The sequence below is a fragment of the Netta rufina genome (genome assembly GCF_964035555.1).
Source record: "Netta rufina genome assembly, chromosome: 3".
Classification (NCBI taxonomy): domain Eukaryota; kingdom Metazoa; phylum Chordata; class Aves; order Anseriformes; family Anatidae; genus Netta; species Netta rufina.
Window position 1 is genome coordinate 79,201,154 of NC_140125.1, and position 27,877 is coordinate 79,229,030.

The 27,877-nt window shown below is 40.8% G+C and overlaps 2 protein-coding genes across 2 annotated transcripts; both read left to right on the forward strand.

Annotated features, from left to right (window-relative positions):
- The first annotated feature begins 3,871 nt into the window (after nucleotides 1-3,871).
- On the forward strand, nucleotides 3,872-7,163 carry FABP7 (fatty acid binding protein 7). Its single transcript, XM_084284747.1, has 4 exons — nucleotides 3,872-4,002; nucleotides 4,433-4,605; nucleotides 5,226-5,327; nucleotides 6,805-7,163. The coding sequence occupies exons 1-4, from the start codon at nucleotides 3,930-3,932 to the stop codon at nucleotides 6,853-6,855; spliced, it is 399 nt and encodes a 132-aa protein (XP_084140873.1). The 5' UTR covers nucleotides 3,872-3,929; the 3' UTR covers nucleotides 6,856-7,163.
- A 2,322-nt stretch (nucleotides 7,164-9,485) lies between these two features.
- SMPDL3A (sphingomyelin phosphodiesterase acid like 3A) lies at nucleotides 9,486-25,029 on the forward strand. Its single transcript, XM_084285106.1, has 8 exons — nucleotides 9,486-9,674; nucleotides 11,403-11,616; nucleotides 12,144-12,288; nucleotides 15,296-15,392; nucleotides 17,952-18,130; nucleotides 19,364-19,544; nucleotides 21,290-21,414; nucleotides 22,611-25,029. Exons 1-8 carry the CDS (start codon nucleotides 9,560-9,562, stop codon nucleotides 22,920-22,922), a joined length of 1,368 nt encoding a protein of 455 aa, XP_084141232.1. The 5' UTR covers nucleotides 9,486-9,559; the 3' UTR covers nucleotides 22,923-25,029.
- Nucleotides 25,030-27,877: the final 2,848 nt, after the last annotated feature.

The following is a 27,877-nucleotide window of genomic DNA, read 5'->3' on the forward strand; positions in this document are numbered from 1 at the left end:
AGAGTCATTATTGCCCCTGGAATAGTTAGTTACTTATTTATAAGATTGCTTTTCTTTCTTCCTCTTGTGTATGACCTCGCATTTAGCCATGCTGAAGTTGTGTCTGGAAAGCTGTTTTCTAGTATTGATTTCACAATAACTAGGCGGCTGTTGTAAGTGACACTAACATTTCTGTTAACCTTTTGAGGTTTTTAAAAATAGCTTTTCTATGTTTAAATGCAAAAGAAAGCAAAGGCAAATATTAAAAGAACCAAAGGCTTAATGGTACTAAGTTAAAGTAACTTAATCTCAATAGATAGAACTGGGAGCCAGTTTTAGCACCATCTTTTTTTTTTTTTGAGACGAGGCTCAGTCTTCAGAGTCCTCTGAATGGCAGATATAGATGGCAGATCAGATATAGATATCAGATGACAAGCCCCAAGATACCCTTAAAAAGCAGTGAAGACCCTAGAGATATTTAGTAATATTTGCCTCACTCTTTCAACCATTGTATACCAGCTGTCCTATCAGCTTAAATTAGTGTGAATAAATGTCTTAATAGTTCATAATGAGGTATTAGCAGGTATTTACTTTCCAGGTCTTTCCTAATCTCATGTTGCATCAATTTGTATCCTCAGAGAGAGTCTATCAAAATGAAATGCACAATCATAGACCACTCTGTAATAAATGGCTAAATCCCAAATAGGATTGGTGTTCACCAATTAGCCAGAGACACCAGAAACAGATCTTAACATAACTTGTGCTCTGATGTTAGCCTGTCCTGGCATTATTTTAATTGAATGTTCACGCTATTAGGAAGCCTGCTAACGTGTACCTTACACTTTGCCTAAGGTACGCCTTGCTCTTAGAAGGCATGTGGTATAAACATTCTTCCCTGCTCCCACCTTGTCTATCGTATGGTCTGCTGTTCCAACAAAGCCCTTCCAGTGGCATTTACATAGCACAAAACTGGATTCTTACATCCTTACAGCTTCTTTATACCTAGGACCATTCTATGACTACTTGTGCAGCTGCATATTTAGGCATCTTCATCAGGCTTTATCTCTTTTATTTAAACTGGGATATCTAAGGATCTGCACATCAGTAAACCTAGTAATTTTCTGACTCACCACAAAGCACTATTGTTTATTTTTATTACTGGGATCAGCAAATCAGCTAGAGGATGCGTGAGATAATTTTCCTTAAGGACATTCTACTGCCCTGTTTGACATTAGATTTTTCCACAAATCAAATCATTCTCAGCCCTGAAGCAACGTCATCCATCTGACACAGCAGCTACTGAAATCCAGTTGTTTCTGTATTACGCTGAGACCAGAGCTGAACAGAGTCATAGCAGGGCTTCAAACAAGGTTAAAATGTGTTGAGTATACCCTGGTCTGCTCTCTAGGAAATCTCTTCTGCTTCCTGCTACACATACTTTTCAATGTGCTTAAATCAAAAGTAGCCCCTTCTATGAGATTCCCCAAATGCCTGAGTGAGTTAGGACCCTGAATCATGTTGGCTTTCAGTGGGATTTAATACCTAAAGTCTTTGAGTGCCAACACTTGCTTTCATATCAGGAGAGTTAGGAGTTGTGTCACTGCTATTTTTTTTTCGCATACATGGATCCATGCAAAGATGTTCTCCAGCTGCTGGGTCTGTTGATCTACACACAGAAATGATTGAATAATGCAGTCATCACTAAATTATCTGAAAGTCTTGTAATATAATATCACCTTAACTCTTGATCAAACTCTACAGAGTAATAATGGCTATCGTACTACAAAGACGGTGAAAGGATAGGTTTAATTGAGTTGCTGTAGCAAGAGTAGCCCTCCTGTGTTAGACCCACAGCAGGACATGGCAAAAAGGTAGATGAACCTGACTGCAAACACTACCTGCACTAATTTTACTACTTTTCCATAACCAGACTGCTAAGCCTCTAGTGACTGGCCACACTGATTAGATTCTCAGCAGCTCCCAACATTGATTATGAGGAATCCACCTAAGACAACCTGTTGGTCAAACTTTTCCATCACATGAGCCTGGAGTCAATTTTGTGCTTTTTTTTTTTTTTTTTCTGAACAAGTGTTTTTATTTTTATTTTTATTTTTATTTTTTTAAGGGTTGAATGGAGTTGACCTGAGTCTGTGCCCCTCATTCTCTGAATGCCTGGGGGCCTGTGAAACAGGACTATGCCAGAGGGGAAAGGTAGCAAAAAGCATTTTTTGTGTCCTTTATTCAAAGGCTGAAGGTTAGAGCTGTCCCACAGTCACCCCGGATGGCCTTTGGGAGCAATGTTTACTGATTACACTGGGGTTATAGAGGGCTTGACTGACTACAGTCATTAGGTTAGTGAACATGAACGTGAGATGCACTGGTAATGATATTCTGTGCATACTTGGGAGACAGCATTTTTCAACTTAGACCAAAAAAGGGACTTCTGTCCTTTCAGCCTTACAAGCAACAGTTGGTGGTCTGTAATTTCAAGTGATGCTGTTACTCTCCCTGTGTTTCTGAACGTGAGTTGAAAAGTCTCAGAAATACAAGTCAGAAGAGAAAGTTGGACATAAACTGAGGACTGCAAGAGGGGATGCATAACTATCAACACTATGCCTCTGTCTGTACTTCAGAGTAAGTAGATGGAAGGGTGAAGAGGAATAGATGCACTAGTTCATATCGTTAGTTAGGTTATCAAAACTAACAAAAATATGTTGTGTGGTAAAAGGAATTACGATTATATCCCTGGGGTTAATTCAGAAAGGGGTTAATTCTTTCTGAGGCCAAGTCAAAAAGTGACATCGATTACCCTATACCCAAAGACAGTGCCATACCACAAGAGCCTGAGAGAAATGCAAATGACAGTCCAAAGCTACTTTCAAAATATTAGGAAAATATTCACAAATATTTATATGTAGTGTGGCTGGACCAGGTAGACAATTGCTGAGGTTTTATTCCTAAAGCACAGGAAATCGCTTTCACTTAACCCCTGATTACTGCTGTAAGAGCTAAGAGCTAGATTCATGACTCTGGAACCTATCCCAGCCATAGGTCAGGAAAAGCTCACACCATCGCTTGAACCACAGCGCCAGGCTGATTTCTGAAAAACTCTCAGGAGATGAGACCCACTGCTTTAAAGGAATTTCCAAGAACTAGGAGGGAAACACTCACAGGAAAAGAAAAAAAAAATAGATCTTAATAGATGTAATGGTTTTAATCAGTTTTATTTCTTTCCTCATTCTTAGCTTCCAGATGGTGTAAGTTTGGGAGGCAAGACACTGTTTCCATGCAACAATAGCAAATACCAATTTGCTGAAGCAGCATCGGGATGAACGGCAGCTTAGGGATATGGTTTAGTGGGGACTGTTAGTGTTAGGTCAGAGGTTGGACTCGATGATCTTGAGGTCTCTTCCAACCTAGAAATTCTGTGATTCTGTGTGAAAGATGGCGGGGAAAGGAATCTGGACTTGGCCAGCACTGAATGAGCCAGGCTGGAAAGGCCTGAAGGGAAAGCTTCCCATGAAGGTGTTCCTGTGGTAGTGCATTTTTATTCAAGCTGAGTCCTTCATGTTTGGCACCCGCTTCTTTTTTGGCAGCGGGCTGTGTGGACGGTGGGTACTGAGGCGAGCGGGCCTGCCAAGTGCATCCCTCTGCCCTTCCACCCGCACAGGACCCCCGGGTGGGCACCGCCTGCCCCAACCCTAGGCACCCAGCGCTCCCCTTCCCCTCCCCAGCACCCAGCTGCCCTCGCCCCTTCCCACCCGGGGCCTGCCCCGGCGGGGCGGGGAAGCTCCGGGCCGCGGCCCCCGGCCTGCCCGCGGGGGCGGACCGCCGCCATCCCCGCCTGCCGGCCCCCCGCCGGGCGCCGGCTTTATATGCGGGGCGGCGCGGGCGGCACGGCGCTCCCTTGGCACCCCCAGCACCAGCACCCGCACCCGCAGCCGGCCGCCATGGTCGAGGCTTTCTGCGCGACGTGGAAGCTGGTGGACAGCCACAACTTCGACGAGTACATGAAGGCGCTGGGTAGGTAGGGCCGGCAGAGCCGGGTGTGGGGCGCCGTGGGAAGCCCGAAATGTGGGAGAGCCCCGTGCCCATGCCCATGCCCATGCCCATGCCCGGCTCCCCCAGCTGCAGGAGGTGGCCGGGTGGGCACGAAGTCAGGGCGAGCGCTGCCGGGGGCCGCGGGGTGCTGGCGCTCGCCGTGCCCCCGAGCGGCGGCTCCTCGTGGCACCGAGCGGGGGCAGCGGCAGGCCCGGGGCTGCGGCCATGTGGGGACGGGTGGCGGGGCGGCCGCAGTCCTGCGGCGGGATCGGGGCCAAAAAGTGGCATTTGTCACCGGTAACCTGCAGCTGTGGGGCAGGGGAGGAGGTCTGTGTGCCTCGGCGTGTGGCGGGAAGGATGTTTTAGGATGACGGATGTCTGATGGATCTTTGTTTTTTCCTTGGGGGTTTAGGAGTGGGGTTTGCTACACGGCAGGTGGGGAATGTGACTAAGCCCACTGTGATAATCAGCAGCGAGGGGGACAAAGTAGTGATCAGGACTCAGAGCACTTTCAAAAACACAGAAATCAGCTTTAAACTTGGAGAGGAATTTGATGAAACTACCCCAGATGATAGAAACTGCAAAGTAAGTGAACTTTTTTTTTTTTTTCCTCCTCCCTTCCTACCCCTGAGCTTGTATCCTTTGCAGGGTAGAGTCAAAGGAGAAAAAAAAAAGTAACCTCTGCTACTGCTAGCTGTAGCACTGTGTAGGACAGGAGAAAAAGACAAGATTGCATCTTGTCTACTTGCACTGTGTCTTGTCTGAATCGGCATATTATGTCTTCAGCCCCCTTTCTACCTTCCAGTGTTGAGGAATTCTGTTGGTTGCCCATTTTTTCTTTTCGTTTGATAAAAGATCATCTGGTGCAACTTTTTCTGGTTGAAATGAGGGAATGCCTTCTGCCTGTGTCATTGAAGGCTTAACAAAGCAGTTACCCAAAGCACATCTGAAAGGATGTTTCCTTCGAGACTGGAACTCAAAGGAAACTTTTTCCTTTCTTTGATACAAATGCTAATTGTATGGAGTTCACCCTTAAAACGAGGATGATTCATGTGCTTGGCTTTAAAATGGCAGGGACTACTTTTTCTTTTCAGTAGATGCATGTGGATCTAGAGAGAATTCAATAGAAAAGTGCATGCTTAACATGAGTTGAATCTTAAGTACCCCCAAATAAATGAGTGTCTGTATTTTTTGATATCTCACAGTCTGTTGTGACCCTGGATGGAGACAAGCTAGTTCACGTACAGAAGTGGGATGGCAAAGAAACAAACTTTGTTAGAGAAATAAAGGATGGCAAAATGGTAATGGTAAGTATAAAAATCACTGAACATTCACGTACACCACTAATATCATTATCTCAAACTTGTCAACTTTGTGGGTAAACGTTAACTTGCACACAAAGCCTAAACTAATTGGTGGGGAAAGCTAGGAGAGATTTTTCAAATGTTTTTTTTTTTTTTTTCTGTTTTGCATCTAGTTTTACTGACAATTCAAGAATTGCTAGTGGTTTTAGGCAGGCCAACCTGGGCATATGCCAAGTGTATCCTTTCTCTCTAGACTTTATGTAAACGCGCAAGCAAAAATAAATAAGTAAATAGTTATGGTAATTTGCAAAATATATGAAGTTCTTGATTATTATATAGGCAGTGATTTGTTGTTAGTGATAATGTAGATTTCTTTAAAAATGTTTTATATGTGCATGTGCAAATGATATTTGATTGCACAGAACAAGTATTTAAGTATTTCCATAGTAAAATAAAACTTGAGTATTGCTGGAGGTGATAGTATTTTCATATTTCATTTAAAGGCTTATTCTTCCTATCTTGTTAAAAATGATTAAAACTGCAATAGTCTGGAGAAAAATCGTTCTTGTTTTAAATTCCCATTATCTTCCTGACTTTTCAGGAACAGGTCCAGACTGACAATACTCATGCTTATTTTTGGCATAGAGTAGCTTTCGAAATAAAACCTCTTCAGCTATTTCAATTAACCTGTGTGATATGACTGTTAGAGAGAAACAGCTTTATTTTCTGAATAGTTCAAAGAGTATCTGTGTGGATGGAGACTTACAAATAATGAACTTTTTAAAGTTTATAGTCAGTGCAGCACAATGTGACAGTGATTCAAGGAAAAATACATTTCGTTTTTGGAAACAGCAACACACATACAGAAAAAAGCACTTCCTTTGGAATTTGAATGCAGTGAGCTGCTATATTCCAATTAGCAAAATACGTCCGAAGCTCACAAACTGCACTCAGTGTTTTAAACAACTGCAGTAATTGGAATATTTGTCAGTTCTAGCCACGTAAGTGCATAGAATGCATTTATTTTAGTATGAGATTCTCCTTAAGTATATACCTATGCGGAATAGTATAGAATACAAAAATGGGGGGGGGTCAGATTTTACACTGCATATTTTGATTAACTTTGGCAAAATGTGTTAAATCTGATAAACGATAAATGATAAATTTAAGAAATTACATTCACAAAATCAGAAGAATTAAACAGTCCTTTCTAGTCTCAAGTTGTATTGTAAGTGTATTATGCCTTTCTTAGGTTTGAGAGTAGCAAGGATGAAGTTACATTAATAAGGGAATCATAACTTTTTGAATTTTTTCCTCTTGCTTACTTAAAATATCAATAAAGTAAAATAAGTGTTTTTTTCTATATATTGAGTAATGTGAAACAACCTTGTTTGTCCAGTTATAGACTTCTTAATATGCTTTAAGTTATTCCAGAAAATGTCTAGTGTCTAACATCACTGTCTTTTCCTTGGACTTGCAGACTCTGACCTTTGGTGATGTGGTTGCTGTTCGCCACTATGAGAAAGCGTAGTTTACCTGACCCCTGTCCAGATGTTACTTCTGGATGGATTAATGTACCGTCCATAACTGAAAGTAGCTTAAATGCACATTTCTGGTATGAAGGATTAATAAAGATTTTTTTTGGAGGGGGGGGGTGTTTTTTTTTTTTTTTTAAAAAAAACTTTATGCCATCAAACTGGCAAACGTGTGCTGTATAGTGCAACAGGTTAAACTTTGCATTAAAACTCTGAAACACTTGCCTTTCTTTTTTACAGTAAATGGAACATATTTGAATTGTTTTGGAATGGAGATTCAACAGAAATTAAAATGTTTTTTAAACCTGTGCTCCTTTTGCATTTTATGGGATAATATTCCAGTGTTTTAGAGGGAGTTGTAAATGTTCCTTTTTCTCAGTTAAGCAGTAGAAAAGCATGTGGTGTACAAAACCCTGGGGCATTGACTGTATGGGATGTGGGGTACGTGGGAAATGAAAAACTGCCTTCATTCAGAAGAGGTAGCTTCTCTGCTGAAGAAATCTAAAGCCCCCTGTCTGTGTGTGTAGGCAGGTGTGAGAGGTTCAACCCAGTTTCAGCTCCTCTCTTCACTTGAAACATGCTATCCGGTTATCCTGTTAAGGTCAGCAGATAGACAGCCTTTGATTTCTGTGGGATTCATGTAGTTTTTGTTTTAATAGTTAGAGTTCTTTGTTTTTAGTTTGGTTAATGTGTTTTTTTGTTGTTGTTGTTTGTTTTTGCTAATATACAGAAGACTAAAGTACATCTGTTCAAAGAGTGAAGTGTTTCACAGGATGGGAGGAAAGGACCGACATGATAAAGGGAAGGACTGGGGGAGCCCAATATACAAAGCTTGTCTTTCATCTGTCTCCCCAGGGGTGGGAGGGAAAACAATACAAGACAAACCTTCTGAGATTCCTCTCCCTGCACTGTAGTTTTATAGCAAATATGTACTGGAATTTACAATGCACTGTGAGCAAATTAAGGTAAAATACTGCATAGAAGAAATAAATTAAAACTTTCCTGGAAAATATTCCCTAAAAGATTAGTGAGGCAAACACTGCCCAGTACTTTATCTTAGGAAAACTGAAGCAGTTGCTGGCATCATGGAGGAGCATGTTTGGAAACTCCCATGTTTTCTGACATGCTGGCTCAGTGGCCCATAGTGAGATGTAGGTAGCTGCAAATCTTTAAACAGGTAGGGTGGAGCTGTGGCATTCAGCTGCTCAATAGCGGGGGAGTATGGCTGCCAAGGGAGGTGCAGGAGGCGAGCCCTTCCCAACCTCCCAGGCCTGATCCTGCACTGTGCATCCCCTCAGATTTGCAACTGGATATCAGGGGAAGTGGCTTTTTGTTTCCTTAGATAGACAGCTTTCTTCCTTAAGGGCTAAGGTAACCTCAATAGCTTATCTCACTCATCCAATAAAAGTTCAGACACAACTGTGGCATCTAGCCAACAACAATACAAGCCTTAATTTGTCAGCTTCACTTTTTCACAAAGAAGCTGCCTGAAAGGAACATCAAAGTGTTTTTTTTTTTTTTTTTCTCTTATGGGGAACACTAGAAATGTAAGACAGTCCTTAATTATGAGCTATCATAAATATGTTTTAAATGGTGGATATTGATCACTTAAAAACTAGGAACTAACTGTTCATCAGAGAAATGTAAACTTGTTTCAATGGTATGGGGAGCTGGATTCTTTTTGTTCTGGGCCATTTCAGCCTCCATTTGCTTAAGCAGCATCTTCTGTCCTTTGGTTTTATTTGCTCATTTAAACCTCAATTTCAGCTTTCATTCATCTCACCCCATGTCTGCCTATCCGCCTGTGTGTGTGTTCATCACACGGGCTGTAGTCCTTGCCACCTCTTTGCACAGAGATGGGAACAGCTGCTTTTACTTCATTGCTGAGGAACACAGACTTGGGTCTCCATTAGTGGCATTCATCTTTCTGACAAGTGATTTATGGGGCATGAAGTGAAAAAAAAAAGAAAAGAAAAAAGTTTTAATCAAATATGAGACAACACTGAGACTGTTAAAACTTGGTTTACACATAAAGCCTGAATGTTGAATATTTTACATTACTTTCACTTTTTAAAAAAGATGACTTTTCCATACAGATGTGCATTCTATATGTAATATATGAAACTGTCATAAATCTTACTGGTGAGGTACTTTCCTGTTCTAAAGATGAACAATATTAATGCCAAAGTAAATAAGGGTAAGAAAAAATGGAGAAGTGTGGTATTCATGAAGTGCCTGTGGCACTGTTCAAAGGAGTGGGAAAGTGAAGGAAACACTGACACAAGGGACCTCCAGCTCTGCTAAAATGGCTTTGCAGACCACTGGAAAACAGATTTGGACAGAAAACCACCCTCAGTGGGTGGACGTGGAGGGGCAGTTTGGGGATTGATGACATTTACTCTAATTTGCTACTAAAACTGACACCGGGTCCTCCACAGGAAACTATTCTTGAGCAATGAGCTCCTCTGCGGTAACGCGTAACAGCAGGGCTGGTGTTTGCGCTGTAACTCCGCATTTTTCTGTGAGGAACCTTCCTTCCAAAAGCTACCCTAGACTTGCTCTGGCCTCCCCTAGGCCTGCCAAGCGCTCCCCGCTCTGCCCGGGCTCGGGCAGCCCCGGACTCGCCCCTTTCCTCCCCTCCCGGCCGGGGCGGTCCCGCGAGCAGCCGTCGGCGGGCAGGGCCCTCCCGGCACCGCCAACATGGAGCCGCCGGGGGGACGCGCCGCCTGCCTGGCCCTGGGCCTGGCGCTGCTCTGCTCCGCGCTGCGAGCGGCCGAGGCGGCGCCGGCCGGCCCGGGGCCCCGCTCCGCTGTGGGTGAGTGAGGCCGCCGCCAGGCCCCGCGGAGGAGCGGGGGGCGGCGGAGGGGCGGCGGGCGAGGGGGCAGCGGCGGCCCGCAGTGCCCGCCCGGCCCAGGGGGGCCCCGGGAGGGGAGGCCCCTACCAGCCCCGGGGGTCCCCTGCCAGCCCCGGCTGCCCTGGCTGCGGGTCCCATAACCCCCAAGGGGCAAGCCCCGTCCGGCGCCTCCCTGCGTGTTTCTACCCCTGCCAATACAGGCTGCTGCTGTTTTGTGTCCCAGCTAGCTGTAACTTTTAGCTAGCTGCATGCGGTGCTGCTCAGGTAGGTGCGGGTTAACCAGGGTCTCCAGGCAGTCAGCAGGGTACGCCGCACTCCAGCCGGTGTCAGGTAAGGTGAGCCGTGCCCTGCCCGCCCTGCAGTGCCCTGGAGCGTGCCCTGCAAACAGGAGTGCTGTTCTGTGCTGTCAGCCAGCAGCGTGCTTTGCCTGGCCTGGTTTCCGGCACGGTAACAGCCACAGGTGAGTGCTCTGACATTGTTTGCACGGGATTCGCCGTCCCTGTGATCACAGACGTCTCAAACCAAGCGCGCAGCAGTGTTCAGGCGTTTCCGCGTCTTGTGCTCGCAGAAGGCGCAGCGTTGTAGATCTGAAAGATTGCTGCTGGGCTTGGCTTCCTGAAATAAAGCTCCACAAGGTCGAGCCGTGTGTTGCCTGTTATGTCGCTGAGTGAGCATGTGACCTTGGGAAAATCAATTTATATCTGTCCCAGTTTCACAACCAGTGCCACCGATAGACTTGCCTTTTCCAAATGCTTTGAAACTGACAGAGAGAAATTGCTCATGTTTTACATGGGACTTGAAGGCTGCTGATCTCATACAGGCTTAATTCATCTTGTTCAATATATTCCCATGCTATTGAGTTTGTTTGTTTTTTTTTTTCCTTCGCGGTGCTAAGTGACAAGTGACTAAGAATGTGTCAACCTAGAAAATACTCAGTATTTAAGGCTGCTACACCTCTCTTTGGTAAGAAGCCCAGTCTTTTTGCTGCTGTGGCTGCTAGGGAGCAGTGCTTTGAAATCTGCACACAAGCTGATTCATGCCTTTCCTTCTAGACCATTATCTTTTATAGCAGCCTCCAGCCAGGGAAGGTGTAGAAAAATAATTAAAATTGTTACTCCCTCTCTTTTTTCAGGTGGTAGAATGGAGAAGTCCCTCTAGCACCTCCTCTGCTCTTCAGTTTCCAGATTGCTATAAATGAAAAGGAGCTCCATATTCCAGCCCCTGCCAATCTCATTTTTTTTTTTCTGCTGAATCGTTGAAACAATCCATGCCTCTGCTTCTGTTTTCATTGTTTCTAAGCAGACTATGTGAAGTACTCTTGTCAGGAATGCACCACTCATGCACACTTATCAGGCGGGATAATCAGCAATTTGTTAAATTCATTCTTCTTTACAAAACTTCAAAGAGGAACAGCAGTAGAAAAAAAATGGAGCAAACATGGGGTTATCCATGTGTATCCAATTCACATTTGCAAGTTGTAATCAGAAAGTCACAGAACTACTATATATTTTTTAAGTAAAATACTTGCACTTTTCAGAAGTCAATGTCAGAGATTCCTGTTTAACTTTAGATTCAGCTAATTACATTTATTTATTTATTTATTTTTTCCCAGGCTGTATAAGGAATGGGATTCTTAGAAGCCTGGTGAGAAATAATGCATTTTCTTTAATCTTTGTTTTCTGTAAACAGGACAGTTCTGGCATGTATCTGATCTGCATTTAGATCCAACTTACCACATCACCCCTGATCGCACCAAAGTTTGTTCTTCTTCCAAAGGAGCCAATGCCTCTAACCCAGGCCCTTTTGGAGACTTTTTGTGTGATTCTCCATATCAACTTATTTTGTCAGCATTTACATTCATGAAGGATTCAAGGCAGCAGGCTTCATTCATGATTTGGACTGGGTAAGTCACTCTACAATTAAAGCTTTTAACAGCTGGATAGGCATATAGTGCAGTAATTCACAAGTTTATATTGACACCAACACATCCTCAGTTTAGTATCTCACAAATGCTACTTTTAAAGAGTCTCCACTTGTCTGAATGGCTAATAAGTGGAAGATTGAGTATATAAGGCCTCAGGAACAGGTTTTGATCTCTGAAACCATTTGTGGGTATTGTTGGACTGTTCACTGTGACGTGTGCCATGTGACTTTATTAGTGCAAGTTAAACAGGCTGCGGGGAGGGTGGAAAGCAGAAAAATGAAAGCAAAGGAAAACTCAGAGGAATAACTGATTAGAGTGAATTATCATGGGAGGCACTGTATTTTTTGTCTTAAGGTCATTAAATATAAAGTGGATACCTTTTTAGATGTATTTCGGCTATATATTAGGTAGTGGGTTCTGTGAGATATATCTAGAATCAAGTTATATTATAACTTATGACTTCTAATCTTAAACTCTTTGTTAATAAAACCTTCTCTTTTTTTCAGAGATAGCCCTCCACATGTTCCAGTGAAAGAACTCTCGACAAAACTCGTCATTAACATCATTGGCAATATGAGTTCTACAATTCGAAGTTTCTTTCCAGATCTTCAGGTTTTCCCAGCCTTGGGAAATCATGATTACTGGCCACAGGTAAAACAAATCAGAAATTTTTTTAGGTACCATGTTAGGTTTGTTTCTCATTCCTCAGAGGGCAAGTGTGGAAAAAAAAAACAACAGTGAAATTTGTATAAATGTTACTCTGGAAACAGTATCCTATGGTTCTCCAATTAGCATTTAAAATGATAAATAAATAATTCCAATCTAAAATACAAAGTATATTTGTATGTGTTAAGTTACCCAACCAAATTTTGGTGCCAGATAAAATCTGTACATTGCCTGAGGTGATGCACGTTTACTGTTAACCATTCCTCTCCTCGTGGCTTAGGACCACCAGGTCTCATCAGTGTGTCAATACACACTTTTTCTTACTATGTAAGCCATACATATATGTAAGTCGGGCGTGTGTACAATAGCTTAACGTAACAGAGATAACATCCTTGGTGCATCTGGCAGCATGTGGTAAGGTTCAAGGCTTGCTGAAAGACCTACTGGAAGTCTACCTGCAGACATCACTGGATTTTTTTATCTCACTGATGGAATAACTTTTGTAATGTTCCCATAGTTTTGCCACTACTATTAAAAATGTGTCTTTCTTTCTTTGCTTATTCAAAATTTAGAAATATTCCCATTAACTATTTACCGTATATGTGGGCCATTGCAGCTGAGGACAGTGCTTCTTTACAGTCAGTGATCTGTGAATATTTTTCTTGGCATAGCACAAAAATAAACAGTTGCTTCATTTGTCCTTTAAAGCATATTGCAAGGTGATCTGGCAGTGCACAGGACTGAGAAACAAATTCTGTCATTGGATCTGAGGGGATCGGAAGGGATGTTGAGCAGGTCAACTAAAACAATTTGATAAAGACTTTTGTTCCAGCCTTCTGTGTTATTAATTAGGCCTATTGTGGGATATTTGGTATGGTAGATGGTATACATGGTATATAGTAGTATCATTGCCTGTAATTAGTGATTCCTAAATCAGGGAGCATTGGAAGTGCTTAGAGAGTGAACAGGGCAATGTGAGAAGGAAAATCAGAGCTAAGCATGTAGCATAGCTTGGAGCTGTGAGTGCCCAGACCAAGCTGGGACTGGAGTGTTTTCTGGTCTTAAGCTGTTAGTATAGTTTGAGCTTGTCACGTACACTCACAGGAAACAAGGTTAGTTCACCAGAAACTACTGATGATTTGGTAAATACCACCTTCAATGAAGTTTAACTCATAGTATCGTTTTTATTTTAATTAAAAAATAAAAGCAGAGAATAGTAGTCATTCAGCAGTCTCCTGTGGTATAAAGAAAAAAAGCTGTATGCAGTAACCCCATAAACAAAGAAAGATATAAATCCACATGGCAGACATTGACATTTGAATGTAGTGACACTTTTTTGACAAATATGAGTTTTGTTTGTGAAATTAAGTTTGAAGGTAGAAAAAAGATGGTCAGCAGGGGCAGCTGGACGGCAAATAGCATTTTGAAGCAGGCTGCGTATTGGAGTAACTGTTGTAGTTTTGTGTCCAAAACTACACAAGTATTTTTGTGGTGCTTTGCTTTGAAATGGCAGACTCCACTAATGCACAGAACCGGCATACGTTTCTGTTTCTGTTGGAAAAAAAACATGCGACCAGAAAATCCCCACTATGAGGTTGTTGGATTTTTTTGCTCTTGAAGACATTTTTATTTTTCTTGGGGACATGCTTGGCAATACGTACCATAGACTGGAAGTAATGTGGAGCAAGCCACACTCTGTAGGCTGTTCCAGAGAAGCAGTGGAGGCTGTTTGCTTACTATACACCAAAGAATTTTATTGCTTTCTGTTGCATTCTGACCTATCCATCATAATGATTTCACGGTCTTGGATGATTTTTCTTGCAGAGCCTATTAAAAATACTACTCAGGTTAATCAAACACTGGGATACCTTTTAGATTTTTTTTACTGTGACCTTGGTCTTTCTGCATAGTCTTTGTTTCACATTCTTGCCCCTGCTTACAACAAATGCCTTAACTGCTGTCTGATCCAAATATTCACAGAACGCTGATTTGCCTTTTAGAGCCCAAGACCAAACCACCTTCAGTCCATAACATGGCCTCTTATCTGAGATCAGACTTTGCTGTGTCTTAGTGACTTAGCTCTGGCTGAACTGATATGACTCAGAGCTTTCTTAGTAACTAATACCTGTGCATTACAAGCAACAAATGTCTGAACAGACTACTGATTGCACTGCTTCTAGACAGAGACTTAGTGCCTAAGCCTCTAATAAAGTAAGGTTAGTTTCAAAGATCTTAGAAAGGTCAAATTCTATGTTTAAGAACCCATGCACTGTAATAGTGTTCCTATTTTTTGACCTGATTTTTTTTTCCTAGCATTAAAGATTGAAGCAGGTATTTTAGAAAAGGCAAGGACAAACTGGAATCTCCCTGTCAGGGTGAGATGGGAGCATGTCTCTGATCAGGCTATGGCACTTGGGCGTTGCTTGGCTTGGACTGAAAAGTGCTGCAGTCCTTATTAGAGCTGGTATGTGAAAACATTGACAAAACTTTTCTTTTACATTTTAAATCAGAACTAGAGGATATCGTGGAAATATTGGTTAATCTCATTGAAATATTTCTGAGGGTTTTTGTGGGATTTCGGGGAGCTATGAATCCCAAGTTGTGTGAAAAATTTACCTGCTATATAAGAAACTTGGGTTCAAGCTTCTTCTCCAAGAGACTGTATTTTTAGAAGGCAAATAGATTGTGAATCTTTGGTTTATAATTTTGCAGGATGTATGGTTTTTACTTAGCTGTGCTCCTAAGGCTTGAAATATTTCTGGCGCTAGTTTAACAATGTGTTAACATTGTTAATGCTGTCAGTTCTAAGACTGGGATTTTTTTCCTGATCAGCAATACTGGATGGCGAGAAGTTTTGTTGCTTTCTGGTGTGCTACCTGGTGATCACTGGTTACACTTATGTATTATGGGAGAAATCAGGTGGGATGATAAATTAATTTTTTTGTACATGTGTCTGAATAATAAGACTTAGGCAAGTTCTGCTGTCTCACAGGATCAGCTTCCTGTAACCACCAGTGAAGTTTACAATGCTGTAGCAGATTTCTGGAAGCCTTGGCTAACTGATGAAGCAATCAGTACCTTCAGAAAAGGTAAAGTGTGTCAGTAATACATCATAAAGCTAGGACTTAGAGACTAATGATGCTATAGATTTGTCCCCTTTGTTCAGCTTTCTCACAGAATGAGTTATTACAGTGGATTATCTAGAATCGTAGAATGGTTTGAGTTGGAAGGCACTTCAACAGAACCATCCAGTTCCAACCTCCCTGCCAAGGGCAAGGACACCTCCCACCAGACCAGGTTGCTCAAAGCCCTGTCCAGCCTGGCCTTGAACACCTCCAGGGATGGGGCATCCACAGCTTCTCTGGGCAACCTGTGCCAGGGTCTCACCACTCTCTGAGTGAAGAATTTCGTCTTTACATCTGATCAAAATCTACCCTCCTTTAGTTTAAAGTCATAACCCCTTGTCCTATCACTACACTCCCTGACAAAGAGTCCCTCCTCAGCTTTCCTGTAGGCCCCCTTTAGGCACTGGAAGGCCTCTATAAGGTCTCCCTGGAGCCTTTCCTTCCCCAGGCTGAGCAACCCCAACTCCCTCAGCCTGTCCTCTTAGTTGTCCCTCTGCACTCTGTCTCTCCCCTCACCGTCCCTCTGTTCTCACCTCTGGTGAGGCTGCACCTTGAGTACTGTGTTCAGTTTTGGGCCCCTCACTTCAAGAAGGGCATTGGGGTGCTGGAGCTTGTCCAGAGAAGGGCAACGAAGCCAGTGAGGGGTCTAGAAAACAGGTCTTATGAGGAGTGGCTGAGGGAATTGCGGTTGTTTAGCCTCTAGAGAAAAGGAGTTTCAGTCTCAAATAATGACACTGTACAATTACTTTAATTGTATGGGTCATAGTGAGGTGGGGATCAGGCTCTTCTCTCAAGCACCAGGTGACAAGATGAGGGGAAATGGCCGCAAGTTGCACCAGGGGAGGTTTAGGTTGGGTACTAGGGTAAATTTCTTTACTGAAAGAGTTGTGTGGCATTGCAATAGGTTGCCAAGGGAATTGTTTGAATCACCATCTCTGGAGGTCTTCAAGAAAGGTGCGGATTGAGAACTTACTAGCGTGGTTTAGTGGTGGACTTCAGTACTAGGTTGAAAGTTTGACTTGATGATCTTGGAGGTCTTTTCCAACTGGAATGATTCTGTGATAGGAGAGGTGCTACAGTCCTTTGGTCATCTCTCTGGCCCTCCTCTGGACTTGTGCTAATAGGTCCATGTCCTTGTTGTACTGGTGACCACCAGAGCTGAACGCAGTGCTCCAGGTGGGGTCTCACAAGAGCAGAAAGGGAAAATCACTTCCCTTGACCTGCTGGCCAAGCTTCTTTTGATGCAGCCCAGGATATGGTTGGCTTTGCCCAACCTATATCTGTGCTTGGCATTTTCCTGCATTGCCAGGCACAGAGGTGAGACTGACTAGCCTGTAGTTTCCTGGGTCTTCCTTTTTTTTTTTTTTTTTTTTTTTTTTTGAGAAACAGGCTTATTTTTCCCCTCTTCCAGCCAGTGGAAACTTCACTGGAGTGTCATGACTTATCAAATATGATGGATGGCAGCTTAACAATAATGCTTCTTCTGGAAGAAGTTACTTAACTTTTTGAATATCAATGCTTATCTTCGGGGTACATTTGTTCTCCTTTGCAATAGTCATTACTGCTTCTTGTAACACGGACAGTTTTATTGGCTTTTTACCAATACTCGTGAAGTATCTTATTGTCTTCAGGACCTCATAAAAAGTGCATTTCTAGAAAAGGATGTATGATGCACAAGAAGAGTTAAATTTGGTTGTACAGAAGTTGATGACATGGTGTTTCTGTTTTGATACTGTATGGAATAGGCATATATTTCTTCAGATTATAGTACATAGTCTTGGTGATTATATTGTTAATTACATCATGTTTGTATCCAACTTACTCAACTGGTAAAATAAGGATATGCTAATTATGATTTTTCTTTTTACCAAAAGACTGAAAAATTCAGCCCAATTTCCAGACATTATGGATTTGGAATTTTAATTTGTGTTTTGTGTCCTGAAAAAGAAAGACATCTGGGTAAGAATGGAAGTAGGAATTCTAATAGGAAAATAAAACTCAAAGGAGCAGATCTTAACGTTAAAGTATATTGTTACAGCTCTATTGTCACGGCTGCAGTGAAGTCCATGAACTATGAAATTGCACCCATTGAAGTCCTGTGTGCCATGCTCTTAATTATGTCCTAGTCTAAAGCTAAATGAGTTTCGAAGTACCAGGCTTCCTGGACAAACCTATGTGTTTGCAGTATTTGTACTTCTAACAATTACTGCATCTCCGTTTGTGGTAGAAATGTTACAGGGCATTTCTTGTGCATGAATTGGATAATTGCATGTGAAACAAAAACAAAGGCAGTTACAGGCAAGGATTCATAAAATATTCAGTGTCCACTTTTCATACTAAAATGTTCCTGAAAACAGATTTTTAAGATGTTCTGTTGTGATAAGGTGATACGTAGCCTGGCTAAACACATCCTATTTTACTAGGAAGAGGAAGACTGGATATGTTGTTGGTGCTGTACTTTGATTCTAAAGTTGTGCTTTGAAGCCTTTCTTTTTTCAGATGATGTTGGTCTTACTTTCACAGGTGGCTTCTACACACAGCTGTTTGAATCAAGCGTTGGCTCTCAACCACTCAGGATAATCAGTTTGAACACAAACTTATATTACAGCCCAAATAGCGTGACTGTGAATATCACAGACCCAGCCAACCAGTTGGCCTGGCTGGAGGGAATATTGGAAGCGTCTTCAGAAAAGCAGGAAAAGGTAAGGGTAGTGAACAGAACCCATTGGTGTTATTTGTTTAAACTTTGAAGAAAAGAAGAAACTAAGAAAAGTTTAGATTTAGAGCTTAGTGAGATGGTTTAGTGGAGGACTTGTTAGTGGTAGGTCAGAGGTTGGACTAGATGATCTTGGAGGTCTCTTCCAACCTAGATGATTGTGTGATTCTGTGATATAAATATGATTTTAGAATAATATTAATGTTACCAAAGAGATGGAAAAAATCACAGTTTCATTTGTATTAATAATTCTTTGTTGAATATGCACATTATATACGTACTACAACAATTAATACAATAATTGCATACTCTTTCTCAAATTATCCAGTAAAATACCTTTTCTCTCTTATAATGTAAAATGCCATAGGAGCCAGAAGGAAAATACTTTAACTTTTGTTTCTGAATCTTTTTACTCTAAGCCTTCAGTTTTAAAATGTGCGCCCTTGGTCTGAGACAAAAGTTATCGTATTTCATTTACATTGATACATAATTATGAGTATGAAAACTAGATATCAGAAAAGATTTTGACAACCACAAAACTTAGCCAACCTTCAATTTAAGTGCTATAATAATAATTAATTGCCTAATAATACTCAGTTTTTAAGTGGGGTTATAACTTGTTGCTCATGTTTATTGATTGGTGTGGGGATTGGATCATCAGCTGACCAGGAAAAGTGTTTAGTGTGAAACATGTTTACAGTTGCTGTCTTTTTAAATATTATATTATATTGGGGGGAAAGGAGATCTTTCACTTTCTTGTGCCATTGGAGGCCAGTCTCAGTCTAAACAACAGACTTAGAGACTTACAGAAAGATCGTAATTAGTTCTTCTATGTTTATGCTGAATATCTGACCATTCCCTATAATATTCTAACACAAATATTTTTTGCTATTCCCTTGAGGTGCCAAATCATGTCTTGCCCTGGTTAACTTACGTTTTCATTTGAAACAATTGAACACATTTTTCTTTGCCCTAAAATCATGCAGAGAGTTAGCAGAACTCTTTTTCAAGAATGCACTAAGAAAAAACTATTTTTCTAATTAAATTTAAACATACTTACTCATTGTATTTTGTATAGTAAAACTGCTGTGATTTCTGGCTTTCAGAATGCCTTTTCAAAGATAGCATTAGAATAAAATTGTGTTAACCTTTTCTAAGTTAAAGCTAAAACTATCAGTTTCAAAGGAAGATGCTAATTGTGTTTTCTCTAATTTCTTAGGTGTATATAATAGGACATGTACCAGTAGGATACTTGCCATATGCGAGGAATACTACAGCTATCAGGGAGTATTACAATGAGAGACTAGTGAAGATTTTTCGCAAATACAGTAGTGTTATTGCTGGGCAGTTTTTTGGCCACACACATAGAGATAGTATCATGGTCCTCCTGGATGAAGAAGGTAAGGATGCTCTTTGAATCCTTCATCCTTTTTGATTAAAAGCAAATTAATGTTTTCTTACATGGTGTTACCGGTCAGTCTGTGTTGTAAATAACTGAAAAATGAAATTGTGAAATTCTGCTATTTATCTACAGAAGTTCAAGCCTCACACACTCGCAGATTTTTTCCAAAGAAAACCTTGCAAGACAGACTGTCTTTTTTTTCTGAAGTCTGAAGAGACTCTGCAGGCTTCCTATATTTTTAATGAATGCTCATGCCTAGACAAGAATTTCTACTCTTTCCTCTCCACTTTCTCAGTGACATGGGCAAATTGTACTAGCCAGTTGCTATTGTGTAATGTGTCAAAGGGAATGTTCTCAGGCCAACTAGACATGCTCTGTGTTCTTGTGTTTCCTGCATCATTACTGTGCCTCTCTGCTGAGTTCCCTGCTGCTTCAAAGTTAATTAAGATAGGGGTAAGCAGGAGGCAGGGGAATGAAAGTCTCTGCTTGTTGCATCTCTTAGATCAGCAAGAAAAGCACCTTCACGAAAAGCAACCAGGTTTGAAAAGTTTGTTTATTGCTTTGAAATCCCTTAATTTTAAGCGTGGATATTTCTGTATGAAACACTCTTACATCTCTAGCAGAAGATCTCTAACAAGTAGCTAGTTAAATGCTTGTGTCTACAGCATAGTGAGGCGTCTACTGCTTTGGTTTACATAAAATATCCCAATATTAATTGGCTCCTTATCTGTGTTTGTTTTTATATGAACTCATAAAAGCAATGCCCAAAACGCAGACTGGGCTAACAGGGCTTTAAATGATTTACCTTCTTGCATACCGTTAACATGGAATTAATGTCCAGTAAATATCAATCCAACCCAGGTGAAATAAATGGCCTTTAATTCACTCAAATGGTTTTCAAAACAGTCTTACACATGCATATTTTTGTCCCTTGTCCCATTTGTGCATGAAATCATCACCTCTACTGCAAATTTCACTGAGAATAGGCAGAACTTGATGCATTCTCATTACAGTTTCCATGTGCAAGTAACTGCTTCCAGAGTATTTTAATAATTTTGCATATTTTGCTAAAATTCAAACAGTGAAATTTCATGTAGCGTGATACAGTTCATTTATCTGTACAGTTTTAGGCTTTCTTCTCTTTATGTCATTTTTCTTTTTGACAAAATTTCAGAGAATTACACAGAGAACCTCTCAATACTCTTACCTGCATATTCTGCCCATTAAGACTTTTGTATGTCCTCATGTTTCAGTTACCGTAAAGATCAGTGTTTACTAACTAGATTCTGGGCTAGTCTAGATGAGTGAAGTCAGAGTCAGTTTATGATACCCTGGTGTTTCTAATGACATTATAAATACATGAAGAACAAATACATAATGCAACATGTAAAGTGTAGCATGAGGAAAGCTACTCAAAGTTCTGGATGTTTCTTCAGTAGAAATATACAAAGTACAGAGGCCTTACCTGCAGGCAAGACCATTTAGCACTTGGATAGTTGAACTGGTGTGAAGCCTCCAGTATAGATAAACTTAACTGATAAGCAGTGGATTGTAGATACACAGATTTTGGTCCATTGAATGGAAATAAATGAATTAATAGTGGTGTAACTAATCCAGGGTAAGAAATTGCTGATGTACTTAAGCTTCTCACTCTAGCTCTTGTTGTGTTGGTTCTCCATAAAAATATGTTTGAGAAAGAAATGATTGAAAGGTAAGTGTTTCCTCCATTCCCTTTTCTTGCAGAAAAGCCAGTAAATTCCTTGTTTGTGGCACCTGCTGTAACCCCAGTGAAGAATGTATGGCAAATGGAGTCCAATAACCCGGGTGTCAGATTCTATCAATATGATCTTCTCGATTATAGCTTGCTGGTATGTAAGGCTTTTAAAGCATCATTTAGGACTTAAATATTTAAATACACTGTCACTAAAAATTACAGTGAGATGTCAGCCTTTGTAGTATTCTGGTAATTGGTGGAACTTTAGTGCTTACTGTTATTTTTCTTCTTGGGCAAAGAAGATGAAATCTGAGAGAGAACTTGGTCAGTCTGTCTGGCTGCAAGACTACCCAGTGCTTCCTGTTCTCTGAACATTCCTACGATGTAGAATCAAAGATGGTCAGAATTTTTCTGGGCATAATCCTGAAACTGTTTGCAGGGAGCTCAGCTCTGCAATGGTGAAAAAGGTTCATACCAGTTATTATTAGCTTGTTTACGTACCAGTGTTGTTTGCTGGTGATTGTCTGAGCTTTGGGAGGCATGAAGTGCTTCTACAGGGTATAGAAGAGCAGATGAAGAAAATCACACTTCTAGCCATGTGATGCCTTTCATAATCATGCAGCTTTCTATATAGGGTTTATACTTTTAATAGGAAATTGTAAAGACATTTTAAAGGACAAAACTTAGAATACTTCTGTAGTCTTTATTTTTTTGGAGATATAGTGAATCCTGTGTGGTGCTTTTAGCTCTGAGTAACTCAGACATTCTCTCAGTAATTCAAAGTAAAGTCTTGACCTTGCCGAGTTCAGTGACAACACATCCTGTGGCTTGACTGAGACTGGGGTTTCCCTCTGGAGATCTGTGCTAATGTTGCCTGCTTCTTTCCTGTGCAGCTTTCATTCCTGTATCTCCATCTCTCCCTTTCCTCTGAATTCTCCCTGGGCTATTCTTTTTCTGTCCATTCTGTCCATTTCTGTCCCTCAAGCAGTGTCCACAGAAAAGAGTTCTGGATTTCACTCTTTTGCCCCAGACCCATGCCAGACACGAGCATAGTGGAATTTGGTTTACAGTTTGGACAGGAAAGACTTCTAACAGTGCCTCTGCTGCCTTTTGTGTTTCTCATTTCTTCTCCCCATCCCCCCACCATTACCACACTGCAAGTACCAGCTTTGGGTGTAAGCCCAGCTCTTGGGGTGGGACGTGACCTTCTATTCATTTGTGAATAATGAGGAGTGACAGCTTCCTAATCAATATATCACTCTAGAGACTTAATGAAGCAGGGAAGAAAGCAATACAGCAGTGCCTATTTTTTTTTCTTCTTTTTTTTTTTTTTTTTTTTTTAAACTGTAGGATCTTTGGCAGTTTTACTTGGATCTCAGAGACGCCAACAAGAAAAATGAATCGGACTGGAAATTAGAATACATCCTGACTAAAGCTTATGGTATTGAAGACTTGAAGCCTGAAAGCTTATATGAAATGGCCAAGCAGTTGTCTATGCCACACAGCAAGCTGTTTGAGCAGTATTACAATAACTTCATTGTGAGTTATGACACAACCATTGTCTGTGAAGAGGGGTGCAAGACCTGCCAAATATGTGCAATCCAATATCTGGATTATTCCTCATACACAGATTGTATCAATCAGGAAGCAATGTGGAGATGAGAAGTCTCTAGTACAATGTATATTAATATTAACTTGAGCCTTTGATTTAAAAAATCTGATCATCCTCTTGCTCAAGCGCTGACATGCTGCCAGGGAACCTGTGGGACTTGCCTGAATTTCAGGGGAATAATAAATCTCCGTAGATTTTTCTTCCTTTAAGCATATTTTCCTTCCACATCTAAATAAAAGTTTATTGGCTGTGTAATAGTGGCCAGATATTTTGCTGTTGTTTCAAGTGTACTGTGCCCCCCTGTAACAGGCATCAGAATGTATGAGAAAAGAAGTTACTCAGTGCTTTGGAAATCCAAGTCTCTTATCAGGGTGTGGACTCAATGATCTTGAGGTCTCTTCCAACCTAGAAATTCTGTGATTCTGTGATTCTGTGAAATGTAGGCAATGCCATTTCAGGCATGGGAATTGTATGGGGGTGGATTTCAGCCATCCGCTGCTGTGATTTACAAAGTGAAGACTGTAGAACCTCTGTTTGCTGAGGCTAGAGTGCAGTTACCTTGTTGATGTGATGCCAGTATTGGGCATCTCTGTCCCTGTGCTGTTTCCTTTTCTTTCTTATCCTCTTAAATTCACCTCTGTTCAGGGGCATATTTTAACGACAGCATGAATGTGATAATGGATCACAAACCTCCAACCTGAAAATACTTGAAAGTACTCAGTACACCTGAGTGTACTTTGTGATTATCCATCACCAAGTGCTTCTTTCCTATGATAGGCCTGTGTATATTGGTGCTGCTATCAAGCAGTCAGCTGGCATGAGATTTTGCAGCAGACTACAAATCAGGTTTAAATTAATCAACATCAATAATTAGACATAGCTAATGTGCAATACAGGCAAACATGCACTAACCATGATAGTCTTGGGTTTCTCAGGTTTCTGTGTTTCACAGAGCAGTTGGACACTTAATGCAAAGCTTATCACGTGTATCAATTTACAAGTGCACAAACCACTTCTTGGGACTGTGTGCACAAAATGATATATCAAGAGGACAATTTGTCTAGTGCATACAACCAAGAAAGATCTTTACTATTTTTCTGTCTCATCAAGAGTCATACTTTTAGAAACTTTGGTCAATATAATATCATACAGACTCTATTGTAGAGAATATAACTCCGGAGTAACTAGACTGTGGCAGTGGTTATGAGAGAAATCCAGTTGCAAACTGTTTATTTTCATGAGATTAAAGTCTTTATTTTAGCTGTTGAGGAATTTTCTGGTTTTGTTTCCATCCAAGCTTGAAATACTTGGAAAATCTGTCCCCATATATTTCACTAAGTCTATAGTGTTCATAATTGTAGATGCAGATACTTCAGATTTGTCATGCATCAGTCATCGGCAGAGGAAATGGCTGGTTTGGTAAATTTGCATTCAGAAACAAATCTTCCTGCGGCAACTGTGTTTAGAAATGCCATTAATGATGCATAACAGGTAGTTGTACTGTATTTTCAATTTTGTTCTCGGAGAAGGTACATGGGCATGTAAACTCTTTAGAGACATTTATTCTGGCTAATCTTGGATGTATCTGGATATGTAAATAGTGTGAGTTAACATGGGTTCCATGCAGACTGTCACTGAGGAAGTACAAGAAAGTTTCAGTAGTATATGTTGATGATTCACTCTTTGTTGGATGTGTTTATTGTTTGGTTTTCTCATGGTTTGGTTCATTAAAAAAAGCTTGTGTTACCAGTGTCACTTCTCCAAGGGCAAGCAAAGTTACGGATGGATAGCATACAGACAATTACAGTTGATTTTGCTTCAATTTGCCAGATGGGTTTTGTTCAATTCAGTTTTGTGCTTTGAACAACTTTCTCTTACTGGTTTGTTTTTGTGATTCTCTGACTTCTGTTTAAACTTAATATCTACAAACCATCCTGGAAAAGTGCAGTAAGAATTACCTAGTTACATACTCCCACTAAATATATTTTTATTGCTGGATCTTAGGGAGAACTGAACCATGTAGCAGATTAGCTCCAGAGCTCTGGTATGCTGTTTATGAGTTCTTGGGCTTCTTGCTTCCTATATTATTTTTTATCTCTGTATATGTCTGTAACTATTATTTAGTGAGCATAAAAAAATAAATGCCTACAAATATCTATTAGCAATCTATGCTCTGTTTGTTTGTTTGTTTTAAAAACATAAATGCTGACTTTATCTGGACTTTAGATGAAGCCAAGTGCTGGATGGCACCAGCCAAGGAAGTTGGTTTTGTTTCAGCCAGAAGGATATATCCCCGAAAGAGTTATATTTAGCTAGGGGCCATCTACTACAATGCATCCAGTTATGCAGCCTGGCATTCTCTGCTTCTCTTATACATAACTATATTTATTCAAGTGCAAATGGAACTGGCCAAGAAAGATCCAGGAATATGTTTAACTGCATCATCTTGTAATTTGGACGTAAAACAAAGAGCTGTTAAGAATGTTGCACTGTAATAAACAACAACAACAACAAAATCACACAAAAAACTTAAATGTCACCTAGGGTAAGGACAAATAGAGGGTGGTATTTTTGTTTCAGGTTCATACTTCATTCCTCCATGGATCTAAGAATGTTCTAGAGGTAAGTTATCCTTTCCTGACAGCATTTTTTTTTTTTTTAAGGAGTCATAACGATTAAACACCAAAGAGGAATGGCCTGATAAAACTTCTGTCTCCTGTAGACCAGACTCCTGTTTCAAATTTCATGATATTTTGTGTCCCTTTCTTGAATGAATGATTTGGAGGAATTTTTGTAAGGCCACGTATGACAGAAAGACAAAACACACCACCTAGTGGAGATGAAAGCTTTGAGTTTATCTAGAATTAAACTTGAGACATATTAACAAGGAAATAAATTTCTCAAATATTCTAGGATTTACCTTCTAGTTATTTCTTTTGTAGCAGTGCTGCCATGCTGCACAATTCTTCTGGATATTAAATTTTCTGTTTCCTAGAGGCCATGACACTTAAGGGGATCCTGAACCCTGAGGCAGGTGCAGGTCTCAGCCCACTTCCTGGGAATAAAGAGCTAACAGAAGGAATCCTCAGAGGCCTGCTCAGCTAAGTAGATAAGGATGTGATAGAAACAAAAGATCTATGGTGTCTTCTTCCCATTAGTTAATTCTCTCCTAGAGTTCACTCTCTGAACTTATGTCTACCTTAACAGGTAGTTCTTTAGGAGCACTTTAACAGCAGAGTTGATGCTGAGAAGCTGATGCCACTGCTGTAGGTTTCATTTACAACTGGAGAACATCAGATGGACCCTTGACGTGCACCTCACAGCTGTATTGCGTCTGAGAGCACTCTCTAAGAGCGCTATGCAACATGGATGAAAGTACAGTAAGTGGGGGCGATCAGTATACTTGGTCCAAAGGTGTGCTCCTGATACAAGCTAAAATTATTATTTAGTGCACCTTGAGGTCCATGTTAAATTGCTTTAGATTGAGGCACCGAGTGGTGTCTCGTCATTTCTGTTCTTCACTTGTCAGCCTGAAGAAACTGAGATGACTGGAGGAGGTGGGCAACGAGTGAACATACTGTTAGTAAAACTGGTGTTGAACTAAAGTTGTCTACAGACAGAAATAGATAACTGGGTGCATGTAGTCCCTCGTGATCCATTTCCTGTGTGGACAACTGATGAGCACATAGCATCTTCAAGGAGGAGTGTCTAGTTTAACAGCCATGTAAGTTCCCTCTGTAGAAACAGACTTCTCAAAGAGAGTTGTCACATTTGTCTAAGAATAAAACCACTAGGAAATCCCTCTCATGCACAGTCAAGAGGAATTATGCCAGTGTCAGTGTAGAAAAGGACTGTAACTGTCTAAGTAAGACCAGCTGCTCTCCCTACTTACTTTCCCAAAGCAGGAGACTGGCTTTTATCTGCTTAATGCTCCAGCTTTCAAAAAAGAACATTGCTCTAGGTAATTTCACTTGTCATTTGCCAGCTCCAGCTTTCCTGTTCTGATGGAGGAACGTTCTACCTAGGAATTCTACTCTGTTTTGTTATTTTCTGATCTGCAAATAATAATATGGATGTTTATTTCACATGCAGGGTGAAAACTAGCTGTAGAAATTCAAAGAAAACATATAGACAAAAAAAAATCATCAAAAATGTTAACAATCACACATCTTTAATTAGTTTCTGATAGTTGGGGGAGTTGCAAAGATAATTTATTGAATTAACATTTCCAGTGTTACTGGATGACTTGTTCCTGTTAATTCCTGTGAACGGGCTGTATGTGTTGCTCAGAGCTGCCCTAGCAGGTGTTAGGAGAGTGGACAGCAATAGGATGGGTGCAGTAGGTGGCTGACTAAAATCATAATGAGGGAATTACTTAAAAAGCTGAAAAAAAACCAACACACTGAAAATGTGGTGAACCCTAAAAAAGTCCAAAACACTTAATGAAGCAGTTGAAGGAGCACCGGTGATGTTAAACATAGGTTTATAAATGCGGCCAGTTTTCACATGCAACTTACATTGCATTCAACGGTAGAGCTATTTTTAAAGGCTGTCTGGAAAAATCCTTCTGTTATCTGTGTTTCCATCTAGTGATCTGAATCTAACTGTCAAATGTGTTGTAGATAGCTACTGAAATATTCCTCTATCATGTCTTCTAGTGTGTAGTGGGTAAAAAAAAAAATGGACATACTGTTCTTGTACCCTATAAAAGTCTTTGATTTTAAAGCAGCCACTCAGACATCAGGAATATTTAAGCTGGAGAAATTTCAAATGTGGAGCTGGGCAAAAAGAGGATTTTCCCATCCTGAAACTTCAGTATGTCCCCCTGGAATAAAACCAAGACCTTGCCAAGTTTTGAAGAGGGGAGATAAGAAAAGTTGAGATTTGCACCTGAGCCTGCCACCTTCCCCCTCAGGCACTTGCTCTGCATCTGTCATGGTGGTGAGTGAGCTTTATCCTTCTACCCTGGAACTGAACAACTTTCTAAATTAAAATTTGCATTAGA